The sequence below is a fragment of the Armigeres subalbatus genome, chromosome 2, assembly GCF_024139115.2.
Source record: "Armigeres subalbatus isolate Guangzhou_Male chromosome 2, GZ_Asu_2, whole genome shotgun sequence".
In the NCBI taxonomy this organism is placed as follows: Eukaryota; Metazoa; Arthropoda; class Insecta; order Diptera; family Culicidae; genus Armigeres; species Armigeres subalbatus.
Genome location: NC_085140.1, coordinates 135009428 through 135025479, shown reverse-complemented (window position 1 = coordinate 135025479; position 16052 = coordinate 135009428). Strand labels below are relative to the sequence as shown.

Sequence of the window (16052 nt, the reverse complement as noted above, 5' to 3'; positions counted from 1 at the left end):
GTAGGTAGTTAAAACTAGAATCGATGTGGAAAAACCTTAGAGATTTTTTTTACAGATTTCAGTACCTTTTCCCACAATAAATGGGAAGTAGTACAGGAGAGGGATAACAAAAAAATAAAGAAACAAAAGGTGATTTCGGAAAGTAAAACAACAGAACAAATTTAATCAAATGTCAAATGTATTATAAAATAAAAATATTTAAAAATTTATACAAAAGAAGACAAAAATATCTCGTCAGTAATGGGATTTTAAAGTTCCACTAATAACGCCTAAGATGAATGTTGCGATCGTACCAAACGATGGAAATATTCAATTGCATGCTTTTTTCTAATGAGAATGTATGACATTACTTATTTCTCCAAACTTTTATTCTCTAACAGAATATATATATGATCTGCTCCTTCTTACTTTCATTCTAACTTCGCGCTTCTCAACTTACTCACACCATCTTGCTCGTAAAATAATCATTTACTTTATGGAAACGTAGAATTTTTCTCATTATAAAGAATCTAATATATATATTTTCAAATCAATCAAACCGTCCTTTTCTGTTATACATTAGGATTTAAACATATATATTTAAATATTACAATATTGAATGACACATAGTTTAAAAATCATAATTTTTTATTTGCTTCTACTTGCTCACGCAGTGTGTGTGTCGTCCGCTGATTTCAAATAATTGAGACGATAAAATGTGATCGTGCATCTCCTAGAAATGAACACAATCCAACTGAATGATAATGATGAACTACTCCTTTGTGCTTAGTTCCAGTCGGTTGATGAGTGAACATGATGAATTCGATTGAAATCTGGATATCTTGTCTGCTCTGTGTACCGTATCCATAAGCTAATCTGTTTCAATGGTTTGGTTGTGTTCTCCTGCTTACATGCACAAACGCGGTTTTTTCTTAGTTTTGCATCCGCATCCTGAAACCTTCAACATTTTCGAGGCTTGTAATAGTTTGTTACTATCAGTAGTATAGCGTAGGGCTTACATTTGCTGTAATTTACTGCTTATTAGAGCTTCAAATGAACTAGAACATCACTGACACAAAATGTCATCTGAGATCATAAAACTTTCACTTAATTATGAAAAATACGTACTCTTAGAAGAATTACATAAAAAAGGTGCACAATATTACTCACAATCACAACACGGAATGCTTTCTCTTTCATGTCAGTTTTACACTATCGGACTGAACTTCCCTACTCCTTGTTACACTTTTCTTGAAATTCTTCCAAGGACACAATGCGGAAGATACGGAGGAAAATATAAAATAAACTATTTAAAATCTCGGAAATAGCGGATGTAAAAAAATGGAGTCTACTGTGATGAAGTACAAGAATCAGCTGCACTACGTTGGGCAGTTTGGGGAGCATTTTACCGGTGGATACTGAACACTGCGCACATTCCAGGGTAGGACTCAGAAGATGATTTGTTTCGACGTAAGCTGGTTGGGTCTGTTGATGCTGGCATGATTTTGATCTGTGGTGATGTTTTTTTGTTCTTGTGTGAAGCGATTAATCGCTTCAAGCTGGTCTAGCTTAAGCTGTTCAACTTGATTCCTTTTTCTCTGTGAAAGATACGAAACGGATGAGCAAATAATGTCGGTTGCAGAATATAGCAGTTGAATAGTATTGTACGTAAGTTTTCTGTTTGTTGCTTTCAAATAAAAAAAAACTAACCACTTTCAGTTGCATCCCCATTTGTGGCAGCCGCCGATTCTTCCTTCTTCTCTGAGCTGTCGCCGTTCACCGCTTCTGGGGTCGTAGCAGCGCCATCACCACCTTCTCCATTCGACTTAACTTCTTCGTCCTTTTTGTCGTCACCGTTTTCTGAAGATTTATCCTTTTTGCTGCTCTTGTCCTCGCTGGCCTGTTTCTTCGACTTGGTCTTAGCCGGAGTGGCTGGTTTTGGCTTCGGTTCCATGGCCGGATCCAGCACCAGCTTACCAATGTTCTTGCGATCGTGCATCTTCTGCATGGCTTCAGCAACATCTTCCAGAGCCCAGGCGCTGTCCACGACTGGCTTGACCTTACCATCCTTCCACAGACCGAAGATCTTCTCCACGGTGGAACGAACGTACGCCGAACCATCCTGCTGGTACAGCAAGTGTCGCAGGTTGAACCCAGCCAGACTTTTGTTCTCGTCGAACAGCTTGATTGGCGATACTTTATCCACTTGCCACCACTGATAAAAAAATCCGGATAATTTTATCTATACAATGAAACGAAATGTCTGCAAGAACTTACCGAACGGGCAACGCTGAAGAAGCTCTTGGTTTCTCCGGTGACAACGTTCGACGAACCGTAAAGAATGTACTTGCCCATAGGTTTCAACAGTCCATAGCCGCGGTTGCATTCCTCTCCGCACAAGCAATCCATAACCACGTCGACACCTTCGGTTGTGATCCTAAGACAAAATCAAATCATCATTTCAAATGCATCTACATTTTTGAGGTTTAACGGGCGCTACTTACTTTCTGACTTCATTGACGTAGTCAGCCCTGTCGATCAGGTGATCGATCAATCCGGTGGCAGCCAATGCCTCATGCTTACTCTTAGAGCAGACACCGAAAATAGTCACATTTGGGATGGTACGCGCCAGTTGAACGATAGCTTGTCCCTGTTGACGAGAACCATAGTACGCAAATTAAATCATATTTTACATATAAGCAAATGGCGTATAAAAATCAGGAATATAGTCATGCGACGAGAGGCGTATGCTAGGCTTTGATTATCCTGTGAAAATATACAACTAGAACACCTTACAAAGCACATTGTTTTATCACAATTGTGTCAAGAGCGCATTCTTGGGAACATACTTTGTCGTGTAGCCATAAAATGGAAAGATTTACAGAGGCTAATAGCAGCAGTCTTTTTTCAATACAGGTTGGCATGTTACAGATTGACACGACAGTTATCGTGAGCTACGTTAGTCATAAGCACACAATATCCAGTCTGTGTTATTGCAGACTAGAACCACTGACGCCACTGTTGTACATGTAGCGAAGTAGTTTGGTGTATAATTAATAATTTGAAAATAGGAAACATGCATCCTTGAACTGACGACTGAAATAGCACAAGGTTTTTAAGTCATTCTGCTAGGTAGGTACTTCATGGTTAGGGTGACCATATGAAATTTTCCCAGGAGGACAGTTCTTCCAAATCGTGTCGAAAAGGGAGGACATTTGGTTGAGAAACAAAACGTTCTGTATTTGATATAACATTGACTGATTTTTCGTGTTGTATTTCATTGAACTTCGAAAGATAATTTTATTATACTTTTCTAGACGAAATTTGATCGGAAAAAGTTTTTCTAAGTCGAGTCTAATACGACATACAAATTTATTAAAATAAAAAAGAAAGAACAAACTCAACATCTTCATAGTGAGGCTCTTTTAAAAAAGTTTTAATAAATTTAAATATTAGACAAATGTTTGGTATTCAATAAGTTCGAATTTGAAGCAACATTGCACAGAATTTTAGCAAGAAAAACTGAAATATTATTATTTTCGAATGACATAGCCATCGCAAACAAATCGGAACATTTACTTACTCGCGCCATTTTCGCCATGGCGACTTTAAATGGCTTGGCGTGGATTTATTGCGTTGTTATTTCCAGACGATTAATAAACGAATACAATTAACAAGAGCATCTGATTTTTATCAAATAAGGATGACTTGTCCTACTTATTATTAATTATTATTATAATTTTTATTTCTAAACGTAATTTCTTCAAGTCGAATCAAGCTAGTTCCTTATTTTCCTTAACCTTCCTAGTGCATTAAAAAAAGTGACACATTGTGCATTAGCGGGTCAAAAATGACCCTAACTTCAATTCGTTTCAAATCTTTTGGAATCAAATTGAAGGTGGATTCTGCGGATTTCGTTACGGACTGTTTGGCCATTCTGGTTCCCAGAAATCGGTTTTAAAGGACCATAGACCATGAGGCCAATTTTTGGCATGATTTCTTGCCATTCGAAAGGTTATTTTGGAAATGCTCTTCAATTCCAATATCTTGATAGCCAAATGGCGTCAGACGGCGATACCAAGATCGACATAGGCGCACGGTTTAAGAAAGCAAGGGCTGCCTTTGCGAGTTTAAGAAATATCTGGAAAAACGGCAGATAAGTGAATGCACCAAAATACGAATTTTCAACTCTAACGTGACATCTGTGCTGTTATACGCTAGCGAAACATGGTGTGTATCAGTGGAGAACACTCAACGACTGCAGGTGTTCATTAACAGATGCTTGCGGTATATAATTCGGGCCTGGTGGCCTCACAACTGGATTTCAAACAACGAGCTCCATCGTCGTTGTCACCAGAGGCCGATAGCAACAGAAATTCAGGATCGGAAGTGGGCCACATTCTACGTAGGGGCGGAAACGAAATCTGTAAACAAGCATTAGACTGGAACCCAACGGGACATCGCAGCAGAGGCTCATAGCGACGAAGCCTCAATAAAGAAATAAAAGAAGTCGACCGAAATCTAACCTGGCAACAGGTTAAAGCGATAGCCAGGCAACGCTCAGGATGGAGATCTTTCAAGTCGGCCCTTTGCACCACCGGAGGTGTACAGGATCCATAAGTAAGTAAGTCTTTAATTTGCGGAGCAACAATCCCAATAGAATGTAGCCATTGCATATTTCCATGGATCAACACAATTCCTAATAATTCCACCGTCCGTTGTCCCTCCGGAAGATGCACAACCTTCGTAAAAGTGGTCAATTCATGTAACTTATCATAGAAGAATGTGTTTTTTTTAAAGCTTTCCCATTTTCTAACGGTGAATAACAAATGATTGTGGCGATCTATTGTGATAGAGCTGTGTGTGATAAAAGTGTGTAAAATAGTCAAATCATGAAACTCATCATAAAAGAGCGCAGTTTCTTCCTAGCTCTTCATTACTCTGAATAATAAAAATGCATATCCGTAAAACTGGTCAATTTCTGAACGGTCACCGGGCTCCTCCCGAAAATTCATCCTAAAAAATAGCTTTTTTTTTTTAAATTCTATTATCATACTTTGAGCAAGACACGAACGATTGTCGTGCGTGACCTGTGACATACTATAAGAACCATTTCCTTGTCGTATTCTGAACAAGAAATCATTGTCGTGTTTTCTCACATTCTCACAGATGTAAGTAGCAACCTTAGGTCCTCCGGAAGATCCGTATCACATGTAAAAGTGATCACCCAACTAACAATTTTTGTGCTATAAGCTTCATCTTCTAGCCTTAGGCTGTATGACATTTGAATAAAAGCAGCAAATGCTGAATAAAAAGTAAGCCATCACAATTAACTCCTTAAGGTTCAACTCGACTATTACCCAAATATATATCAGCTTCCTAGTTTGTGCCGAATGTCTTTCACTTTTTATCGTTTATGCAGCTTCCATATAGCCATAAAACAGTTTTGTCTGAATTAGTAACACAGCTAATCGATTAGGACTCACTCACTAAACTAAACTCACTCATGTATGCAATTGTGTTGCTTGTTAGCAACTGACCTTATTACGATGTGTAGAATTCACATTAAAACGCTTTCTCTTTTGTTATAGCACAATGTCGCTATAAACGAATTAACGAATATTTTTCGTAACTTCTGTATCCATGATGGTAACACAACGTTTAAATGGTGGTAGGTCATTTGGCATAAAGTCGTTTGGCATAAAGGTCGTTTGACATAATGTTGTTTGGCATAACGGCCGTTTGGCATAATAGTCGTTTGGCATAGTGGTCATTTGACATAATAATTGTGAAATCACCAATTTCGGAACTAAAGTCAAATGTGTTCAATTGTTTATAATTATTGTCGTTTTTATATCAAAAAAGAGATTGTCGTGACATTTTGGAGCATCCAGCCTCAGATGTTATATTTAGTGTAATGCACCCTTGGACAAAAACGTATCACTACTCAAGCGTTATGAGTACATCTAAAATTATGAAGTAAATTTGTCTGCTGAAGAAAGTTATGAGCAAATTAGTCAAATGACATGCAGATGACATTTTACAGGACTGCTCTCAACCACTAACTTTGGCTCTTTCTCGCTCACTCTTAGTCACTCAATCACTCTTACCTACTCACTTTCTTACTCACTCACTTTTACTCATCCACTCCCTGTTACTCACTTTCTCACTCTTACTAACTCACTTACTCTTACTTCCTCACTGCTCATTTACTCACACAATTTTACTCATGCACTCATTCTTACTCACTTAATCACTCGCTCCTTTTTACTTACTCACTCACTCACTTTTACTCACTCGCTCATTCTTGCTCACTTATTCACTCTTACTCATTCACTCACTTTTGCTCACTCACTTTTACTCATGCACTCCCTGTTACTCACTTTCTCACTCTTACTAACTCACTTACTCTTACTCCCTCACTTCCTCTTAGTCACTCACTCGCTCTTACTCACTCACTCACTCTTGCTCATCGGCTCATTCATACCACTCACTCACTTTTACCCGCCCTTTCACTCTTACTTGCTCATTCTATCTTACTCATTCACTCACTCTTACTCACTCAGTTTTACTCATGCACTCATCCTTACTCACTTACTCGCTCCCTTTTATTCACTCACTCACTCACTTTTACTCACTCGCTCACTCTTACTCACTTATTCACTCTTACTCATTCACTCACTTTTGCTTCCTCACTCACTCTTACTCATTCTTAATCACTCACTCTCAATAACTCATAAACTCTTACTCACACACTCTTACTGTGCATTTGCCCGACTTATGGTAAGGTAGGTATGAAGCATATGGGGCCGATGTTGAATAAGATCGACACATAGAAGTAATTAATTAATAACTGAGGAAACGCTTATAGAAAACTAAGTTGAAAAGCAGGTGAAGTTCCAGTTGGAATGAAGAGCCATTGAAGTAGGAAATGCACAGGTTTCCCTTACATGGAAAATAAGACTAGCCCCCAATGTCAAACAAATTCAAAGGTTTATCTTGGTAGTAGGTGTGTCACCATTTGAAATATTTCTGTTTTTATAGGAACCTTCTTTATTGTTCTTTTGCTGTGTCGTACAATCATGCATCTAATGTTTCATTGTTTAATCAACGAAGCTGAATGGCTGAATAATAATCATCAATCACAAAGCTTTAATAGCAAATTATGCCAAATGACCATTATGCCAAACGGCTTTATGCCAAACGGGGTACAATCGGTTAAATAAGTGATTCAGTTTCATTCCAAATTTTCAACCACTATTCTAGTTTGAATCTGGAGCAAAATAGAACAAACTCGCTGGTTTCCCCAGCAGTGTTCCATTCATGTTTTTCAAATTTTCAATAAAATGAAATCGTTATGTTGCTGCCAAGAAAGGCGCCGTAATTGCAAAGTGGATTGATCCGTAGATAAAATGACGCATTCATCGTGGTTCAAATCTGCAGAAAATAGAACGGAGCGTTATACCAGTTTTATTTTTTTTGACATTTGACTGGTATAAAAAATGAATCTAGAACAGCTGCTGGAAAAATTAATGTTTCAGATTCATATTCAAACTGACAGCCCCGAACGATTTGAATCACTGCTGATTTTACTCTTTACACTGCTTCTTTTAATAGCTTGCAGTATGGAACGTCAAACCGCAATGTTTACATTCCATTTTTGTTCCCGGAGCTGTGTATGAGCTATTGATTTCGGTAATGCAGCTTCAAAGGTATTCATCATCTCATTAATGACAGCGCTGACAAAGCGCTGTCATTAATGCTAGCAAATAGTGTAAGAAAACAAGCAACTTAGAAGCAATATTTCTGTTTACAGTTACTGTTAAACGATTAGCGGCGGATGCTACTGTATACAGATCGAGAAAATGTGGCCTACAATCAATTTTAGCGATTGATGATGCATAAAAGTTAGCCAACACAACATGCTGATAGATGTTTGAATAATAGTTGAAATAATGCTGAAAGTATAATTTTTAAGCTTCTGTGCTAAAAGCAGCATGTAGGATTCTTTTTAACATTTATACAGCACGAAACTAAAAATAGCGTTAGTAAAACAACCTACACGTAAAAAAATAACCTTGTATGTTTTGGCAAAAAACCATTCGAAAATACTTATACTCTTCATTATGCCACCTAATGAGATCCCATATCAAAAAGCTAATAACATTCATAAGTTCATGAAAAGTATACGTTTCCGAATGTATGTGACTAATGCGATGTATAAGTTTTTTCTTATACATGTCATTAGGCGCCTGCTGTGGCAAAAAAGTATTAGAAATATTAATAATAAACGACATTGAATTTTTGCCTTTCTCGTATACTAAGTATACGTAAAGGCTATATGTTCACTCCAAAAACAAACTTTTTATAGAAGGCTCGGAGACCCATAGTGTTATATACCAATCGACTCAGCTCGACGAATTGAGGTGATGTCTGTGTGTGTGTGCGTGTGTGTGTGTGTGTGTATGTGTGTGTGTATGTGCGCACTAAAAGAGCAAAAAGTTTAGCTCATTTTTAATGCACTTACCCTGAACGGATTCCCTCACATTGTTTCCTATTGAAAATTGGCCAGATCGGACTATGGGCTTGGAAGTTATGGCCAAAATACTTTTCCTCATAAAAAAGCGCGTAAAAAAGTCTAGCTCACTTTTAATGCACTTACCCTGAACGGATTCCCTCACAACAGGCTGCATTCGACGCAGTATCTTACTCCATTGTTTCCTATTGAAAATTGGCCAGATCGGACTATGGGCTTGGAAGTTATGGCCAAAATACTTTTCCTCATAAAAAAGCGCGTAAAAAAGTCTAGCTCATTTTTAATGCACTTACCCTGAACGGATTCCCTCACAACAGGCTGCATTCGACGCAGTATACTGCCCCATTGTTTCCTATTGAAAATTGGACGGATCGGACAATAGGCTTGGTAGTTATGGCCAAAATACTATTTTTTACCGCACGAGAAAGGCATCATCACCGCTAGGTGGATTAATCTGGGTTTTTACTTGTAAGGGCCAATTTCTTCACCTCCGCTTAACTCTTAAGCGGTGTTTACCCATACGCTTAAACATGGTTTAAGACCTAAGCGGATGTGAGGAAATCGACCCTACACGGAGAAACACGTTTACTCATTAATGGGTACTTTTTCTTTGCTATCTCTTTTCCTCTGCTGAAAAATTTACCCATTTTGGGAGAATAAGTGGATCTACTCATTCAAATGAGTAAATCTACTTATTCTCTCAAAATGGGTAAATTTTTCAGCAGAGAAAAAGAGATAGCAGAGAAAAAGTACCCATTAATGAGTAAACGATTTTTACCGGGTAAGGGGTATGCAAAGAAGAACATACAAAATTTTCTATGTTATTTACATTTGTCAAAGTGAGATCAGGAGTTTGAATTTAGGTAGCAACAAAATTGGTATTTCAGTTTTCACAGAAAATAAACTCTCTCAAATAATATGTAATCAAATTGAATTCAGTGGCTGTATAAAACTTATGTACAGATTCAAAAAATCTGAATAATCACCATTGAAGCGAGTTATATTACTAAATGGTTTAGTAAAGATTTTGAAAAAGTTGTGTAACATGTTGTAAAGTAGTTGTACAGGCACGTCAAAAACAGCTAAATAGATTTGCCAGATTTTCTGGTGAAAGGATTGTAAATAGAACTTCTTGATCATATGTATAGCACACATATTCAGCTTGAAGCCGTATAGACGAGTTGAAATAACATTTACATGAACATTAAATGTTAGTTGGGCAATGCATGAAACTCACCTCAGAAGAACACGATTCTTCCTAAACTTTCTATTTCCCTACTTTTAGTAACACATGATCGTAACCAATTCTCATGGATTGGCTATTGTAGGTCTTCAGTAAGATTCAGATCATCCATAAAAGCGGTCAATTCATGAAACTCTGCCTATTATCGTACCTGAGTAACGAATGATCGTCTCAGGAACGTCAGTAGCCACCAATAAAGCTCCGCAAGATAAAAAAAAATCTGTAATTATAGTCAATTCATAAAAATTAAGATGACACTATTTTTTCAAACAATATTTGTTTACTGGAAACAAACTTTGTTTACTACTCCTTGAGTCGGTATTCAAGGGACAATCGATTCATAGAAATATCGTGATGAGGAATGAAAAATTCTTGGAAAGCAGTTTGAAAAGCCCATCACAGTAACCTAGAAAATGTTTTCTAATATGGCATAATTTGCTTCCATGAGTCGATATCGAGTCATAAATCATCCACTCATGGAAGTTTGACTAAAAATAAAGGGACTTTGGGTCAATATTTTGGCAACTTTTGATCAAAAGAAAAGAAGAAATCTTGCAAGATGACGGATCTTGAAAAACAAATCTTATAGGGACACGGCAGGTATTTCCGTCCATCGTCATAGGGGCTAAAATCAATGAAAGCAACGTCATTTTGCTAGAACTTCACTATAGCAGAACGTTTCGCCTAAGCTTACGATTGGGTACGAACGAATTTGGCAAAAAAAGCTTCTATTTTATTGATATTTGAGACTATGACGATAAGACGAAAATGCCTGCCTTAACCCTAATTCAAATTTTTATTAACGGTGGTCTATAATAGCAGCAAAAGAGGTTCAACTATGATCAAATTGGACATAGGTTCAAACATATTTATTAACTAATAATTTATTTAATAGTTCATGACATACATTTAATACTGAGATAGCATCTTCTCATTATTATTATTATTCTTTGGAATTACATCCTCCACTGGGACATTGCCGCCTAGCATCTTAGTGTTCAATAAGCACTTCCACAGTTATTAACTGCGAGGAACTTTCCAGTGGTCACTCAAGTTTATGTTTAGGGATCACGAGAGGGCCTTCACTGGTTATTCAAGTTTATAAGTAAGGGTCATGACAGTAATGTCTTGCTCAGAGTACGACAATAGATTTTTTTGTTGTAAAATTGCGCTCTTTTGGACCAAGTTTCGTTAATTAGCAACTTTTATGGATATGTCAGGCATTTTACGGATATTTATAAAGGACCTCAGGTGGCCACACAGGTTCATAAGAATGGGTAAAGTTAATTATCCATAACTCAGAGTACGTTAATGAAAAGCTTTGGTAAAACCGCGTTCTTCTATGGTGAGTTTCGAGAATTGAACATTTCTACGGATGTTCCAGATCTTAGAAAGGACCTTCGATGGTCACTCAAGTACATTTAATTGGCTCACGACAATCATTTGTTACTCAGAGTACGATAATGAAGAGCTTTGTAAAAACCACACTCTTATATGATGAGTTTACCACTTTTACGGACGTTCCGTATCTTGGACCTCCGGTGGCAACTCAGGTCCATCAAAATGGGTCACCACAATCATTTTCTATTCATAGAAAATTGAAAGCTTTAAAAAACCGCACGTTTCTATGATAAATTTCATCAATTGACCACATTTACGGACGTTCTGGATCATCCGGAGGGACACTCGACCGTGGAATCACCAGGAATTGTGTTGATCCATGAAAATAGGCAATGGTTACATTCTATTGGGATTATTGCTACACATATTTGTGAGCATTTCCAAAATTGTCTTTCAAAAAGCAAGAAATAACGCCCAAAATTGGCCTAATAATCTATGTTCCTTCATAACCTATTCCTCAGAACCAGAATGGCCAAATTGCAAAAATCAATCCATATCTTCAATTCGGTTTCAAAAGATTGAAAATTGGTTTGAAAATAAACTTTTGGGAGCGAATTCGACTTAAAACCCAAAATTTAAAAACCCTATCTCGTTTGGGTACAAAACTGCAACGTTTTTAAACCATCTCTGGGTCAAAATAGACGCATTACACGGGTACGTTACGTCTAGAAAGTGAAATTATAAACGCTTCTCAAGGATGGATAAAAGCAAAATGATTCTTTCTACTAGATTCAGAAGCACAAAATAGTGGTTTAGGATATTCAGCAGACTTCTATCTGTTATTAGAAGAACTGTTAATTTTCAGTGATTCATTCTAGCTGTAGTAAAAGTTAAAAGCAGTTATATAGTTCTGAACCTACCATGGTACACAGTACAATATCGAAAAATCCGTATTACCGCAATTACCACTGTACTACCAGTTAATTTGTCGTCGAGGGCACATTGAGTTCGCTGTCAGCTAGCGTGTCGATACGTGAACCTGAGCAGACAGACAGTCGGGCGCCAACCTGCTTGCGCACCTGGAGAGGGTGGTATGATGTTTTAAATTGCTCGGGCTCCTTCTTACTATGTTCGCATGCCAGTAGCAGCCGACGTGTGCAACAGCAACCAAGCAAATGCAGTGGGATGTTAAACTTAATGGGCATTTGGATTCAATGCGATGTGCAAGCGAAATTGATTTTGACTTGTTTTGTTGGAATATTCACTTTGTATCAACTTTCTACCTTGTTTATTTTCCCTTAAATCAAGTTACAATAATTTAGAACATAAAACATGATTTGGGATTTACAACGCTCAATAGCACGTGTCATTATCAAATATGAATATGCAGTTTCTGACTTCTGTACAGCTTTAATCACTCAATTTCCTCCTATATCAATTTGTCCTGTTTTTTAGCATTATCGCTCAACCTTGTCCAGATGAGAAGTTAGCAGACATAGCTGGACGGTGGACATATCAATGCACTATATTTGTGTGCTATCTACATCAGGTTCATCCAACGAATCGTACATTTAACATTCATATTTGACCAAGGGGTTTCTCCCAACGACAATGGAGCCACAACACACTTGTCATTCGGCAAATGGCGATGACTAATGTGTAATTCAAATAACTTCTTTATCAGGCTGTTCAACACCAAGGCAAACAATTTCAGTCTGAACAGAGTGAGTTTTTTTTCAGCAAATACCTAGTAGCTCGCGGAACAGGAGCTTCGGTATTAACCATTGCAAATAATTCTTTTCTCTGTCAATACAATGGTAATGTTTTTGTTGCTCCCATTGTGGAACGCAGAGTTGTATCCCCTGTAAGACTCATTTATACTTAATAACTCAATCTCTTCGAAAATAAAATAATTAAAAAATCATTATAAAATAACACCAAAAACTACATTGTGAGGTTAAAATCATGACAAGCTATGGGCTGTGGCTGCAAGCTATGGGCTATGGCTGCGTGCGAATGGTCGCGTATTTTGCAATTTTTGGCAGATTAATTTTGTAATCAGGCGATAGGATTCTGATACGGGTTTGAAAAGAAAGTGATGTTTGAAGAACTTGTGTTTGTAGGTGGAATACTTTGAAATTGCCCTATGGGGATTTGGTCGGTCCTAAAAGGAAATTCGATTTTCACCCATCATTTTTTCACTATTTTCTTTCGAAAGTAGATACTGTACCGCTCATAAAAAAATCCGCTAATTTTTGGTCGCACCGAAAAATACGCGCCAGATAGTCGCCTAAGAAAAACCTACCTCCAGAAAAAAAGCTACTTCGAAGTTTTTTTAAATTTGTTCGCCACGTGATGCATTTCAGCGGGGAATGCTTGGATTGAACGTGCTATTTGTACTGCGGGGAAATTTTTCACATCTATGATGGCCTCGGAAAATGATCACGAAAGTTGTCATTTTGTTGCAAGGCACAATACATACGATAAGACAATCCAAAAATTTTAAGTCTCTACGAGTTGTAGTTATTTAGATATTCAATCAAGCCCCAGTTTTAGAAAAAAGGTCCCTACGAGTTGTTGTTATTGGGCATCGAAATTAAGAAAAGGTGAAAAAAGGTCATTTTCGTCAAAAACTTAATTCACTTTTACAGTCTAACCTCCATGAGACGATGTTCTATAACTCGATATCGACTCATGGAAGCAAATTATGCCATATAGAAAAATATTTTCTGGGTTACTGTGATGGTCCCTTCAAACAGCTTTCCGAGGATTTTCTATTCCACAGCTCGATATTTCCATGAGTCATTGGTCCCTTCAATATCGACTCATGGAGGTTTGACTGTATTGCCTTTTTTGTGTCAGGAAAAGCCATTTATTTTAGAGAAGGGTTTCTTGACACAACACCAAGCATTACAGGACACAACACAAAGGATATATCGAGCCGTACTAACAACGATCGTGATAAAATCAAGATTTTTTAATTGGGTTCTGAACTTTCAGTTTACGAAAACAAATCTTGCCCGAGCTTGCCTTTTTTTTTAAAAAGCGTAATTGAAAAAACGTCTTGACTAAACTGAGGAATTGCTCCAAGAACACCCCCTGACATTCTTACTAGAATTTCTTGCGTGTTACAGTCAGTCTTAAATTATTCCAAAACTTTTCGTTTGGATATTCATTAAATATTTTCCTCTGAAAACTTTTTAGGAAATTCATAACAAAAACTTCCTATTTTAAAATTTATCCTGGATTTGTTTAAGATATTCTTCTGAATTTTTTACTAAAATATCTCCAGCATAGTATTGGTAAATCCATCAAGAATTTTCCCAACAAATTCTCCTGGGACTCAAACCAGGAAATCCATCGCGAATTTCTTCAAGAATTACTTCAGGAAATCCTTTTCCTATAATAGGAACTTTCCGGAGCAGTTCTTGGAGGAATTTTGTGCAGAATAATTTGAAAAAAATCTGTGAATAACTCTTGAAACTTTTCGGGGGAACTTTTGAAAGTAATTTCCGGTGAAATTCTTGACGGAATTTTTGGGAGAATACATGGAGGAATTTCTGGAAGAAAAAATGGTAGAATTTCTGGAAGAATTTCCGGGGTTATTGTTTTAAGATTTTGCTGCAAATTCCTGAAAAAAATCTCGGAAAATCCTGACGGGCATTTTGGATGATTTTTTTTTGTAGAAATTTTGAGATTTCTTGCAGGATCTCCCGGGAGAATTCCTTAAATAATTTCCAGAGGAATTTCATGAAGAATTTTTTAAGGTGATTCCGAAAGAGTTTTGACGAAATTTTCGTAAGAATATCTGGAGAAATACCCAGATGAATTTGCTGACGAATTTTCAAGGAATTTCCTGGAGAATTCCAGAAGAAAAAATCCGTGAACATTCCGGGAGAGTTCTTGGAGAAATTTTCGAAAGAATTGGGTTGTTTAGCGAAGAAAAATAGCAGGTATGAGGTTTTTTATAGTTTAACATAAAGAGCATGCTTTTCTGATCTTTAACATATTTTATATTTTGTTTGTAAACCTTTTATTTACATTTTTGAATAGCAAACAATAAGCCAATTAAATCGATAGAATGACACTAACATTCATAGAATGACAGTAGGCCCATGCAGCATAAGAACAAATTTTTATACCCAAATTTAAAATAGTTCCGGGACTCCAAAATCTCTGAAAAAGTTCGAGTTCGACTCAGTTTTTCCTGCAGATTCAGAATATGTAAAAACATCGATACCCCTAAACAACCCAATTCACGAGCGTGAGTATTTTTCAAAGGGAATTTCTGGAAAGACCTCGAAGTAATTAATAAAGAAATCTTGGTGGAATTTCTGGAGCAATTCCTGAATGATTTTCTAGTGGATGTTCTGGGAAAGGAGATGTGGAAATTTCTATGAGAAATCTTGAGTGAATTGCTAAAGAAACAACTCCGAAGCCCCATCAATGCAGGAGATTGAAGCAGCCATCGGAGGCATATGAAATCCAACAAAGCTCTCGGAGTCAATAGCATATCAGAAGAGCTTCTCCTCAAAGCATAAACTGGGATCTGACGGTGTGCGACAACTGACGAGGCATCACGATACTGTACAATGCTCTCAAAGTTCTGTGCAAAGTTGTCCTCAATTGGAAACAGGGAAAGATAGGCATGACTCTCCGAAGGCAATTAGCAGGATTCCGCTCCCAAAGATCATGTGGGGGCCATATTGACACGTTCCGAATCATCTTGGAGCAGGTCAACGAATTCCAAGAGTCTCAATATTTGGTATTGATTGACTACGAAAAAACTTTCGATTGTCTGAACCACGAAAATCTGTGGGCATCTTTAGAAGCAATGGAGTTCCGGACAAAATTATCGGCCTTATTGAAACGCACGCAAAAAAAAGCGTTCCCGAATTCGTGAACCAGCAAAAATATACCGTGATTTAATTCATGGATTCGGGAACACCAGTC

The 16052-nt window shown here is 37.3% G+C and overlaps 1 protein-coding gene across 6 annotated transcripts in view; it reads right to left on the bottom strand.

The window, feature by feature from the left end:
* Window positions 1–489: 489 nt before the first annotated feature.
* LOC134210893 (synaptic vesicle membrane protein VAT-1 homolog-like) overlaps window positions 490–16052 on the bottom strand; it is a 143452-nt gene continuing 127889 nt past the window's right edge. For all 6 annotated transcript variants that reach the window (XM_062687306.1, XM_062687310.1, XM_062687311.1 and 3 more), the window contains exons 6-9: window positions 2484–2629; window positions 2257–2416; window positions 1690–2194; window positions 490–1577 (exon numbers count right to left, since the gene is read on the bottom strand). In XM_062687306.1, coding sequence (XP_062543290.1) covers window positions 1558–1577; window positions 1690–2194; window positions 2257–2416; window positions 2484–2629 — 831 coding nt within the window. In that variant the 3' untranslated portion in view covers window positions 490–1557. The remainder of the gene's footprint in view (window positions 1578–1689; window positions 2195–2256; window positions 2417–2483; window positions 2630–16052) is intronic.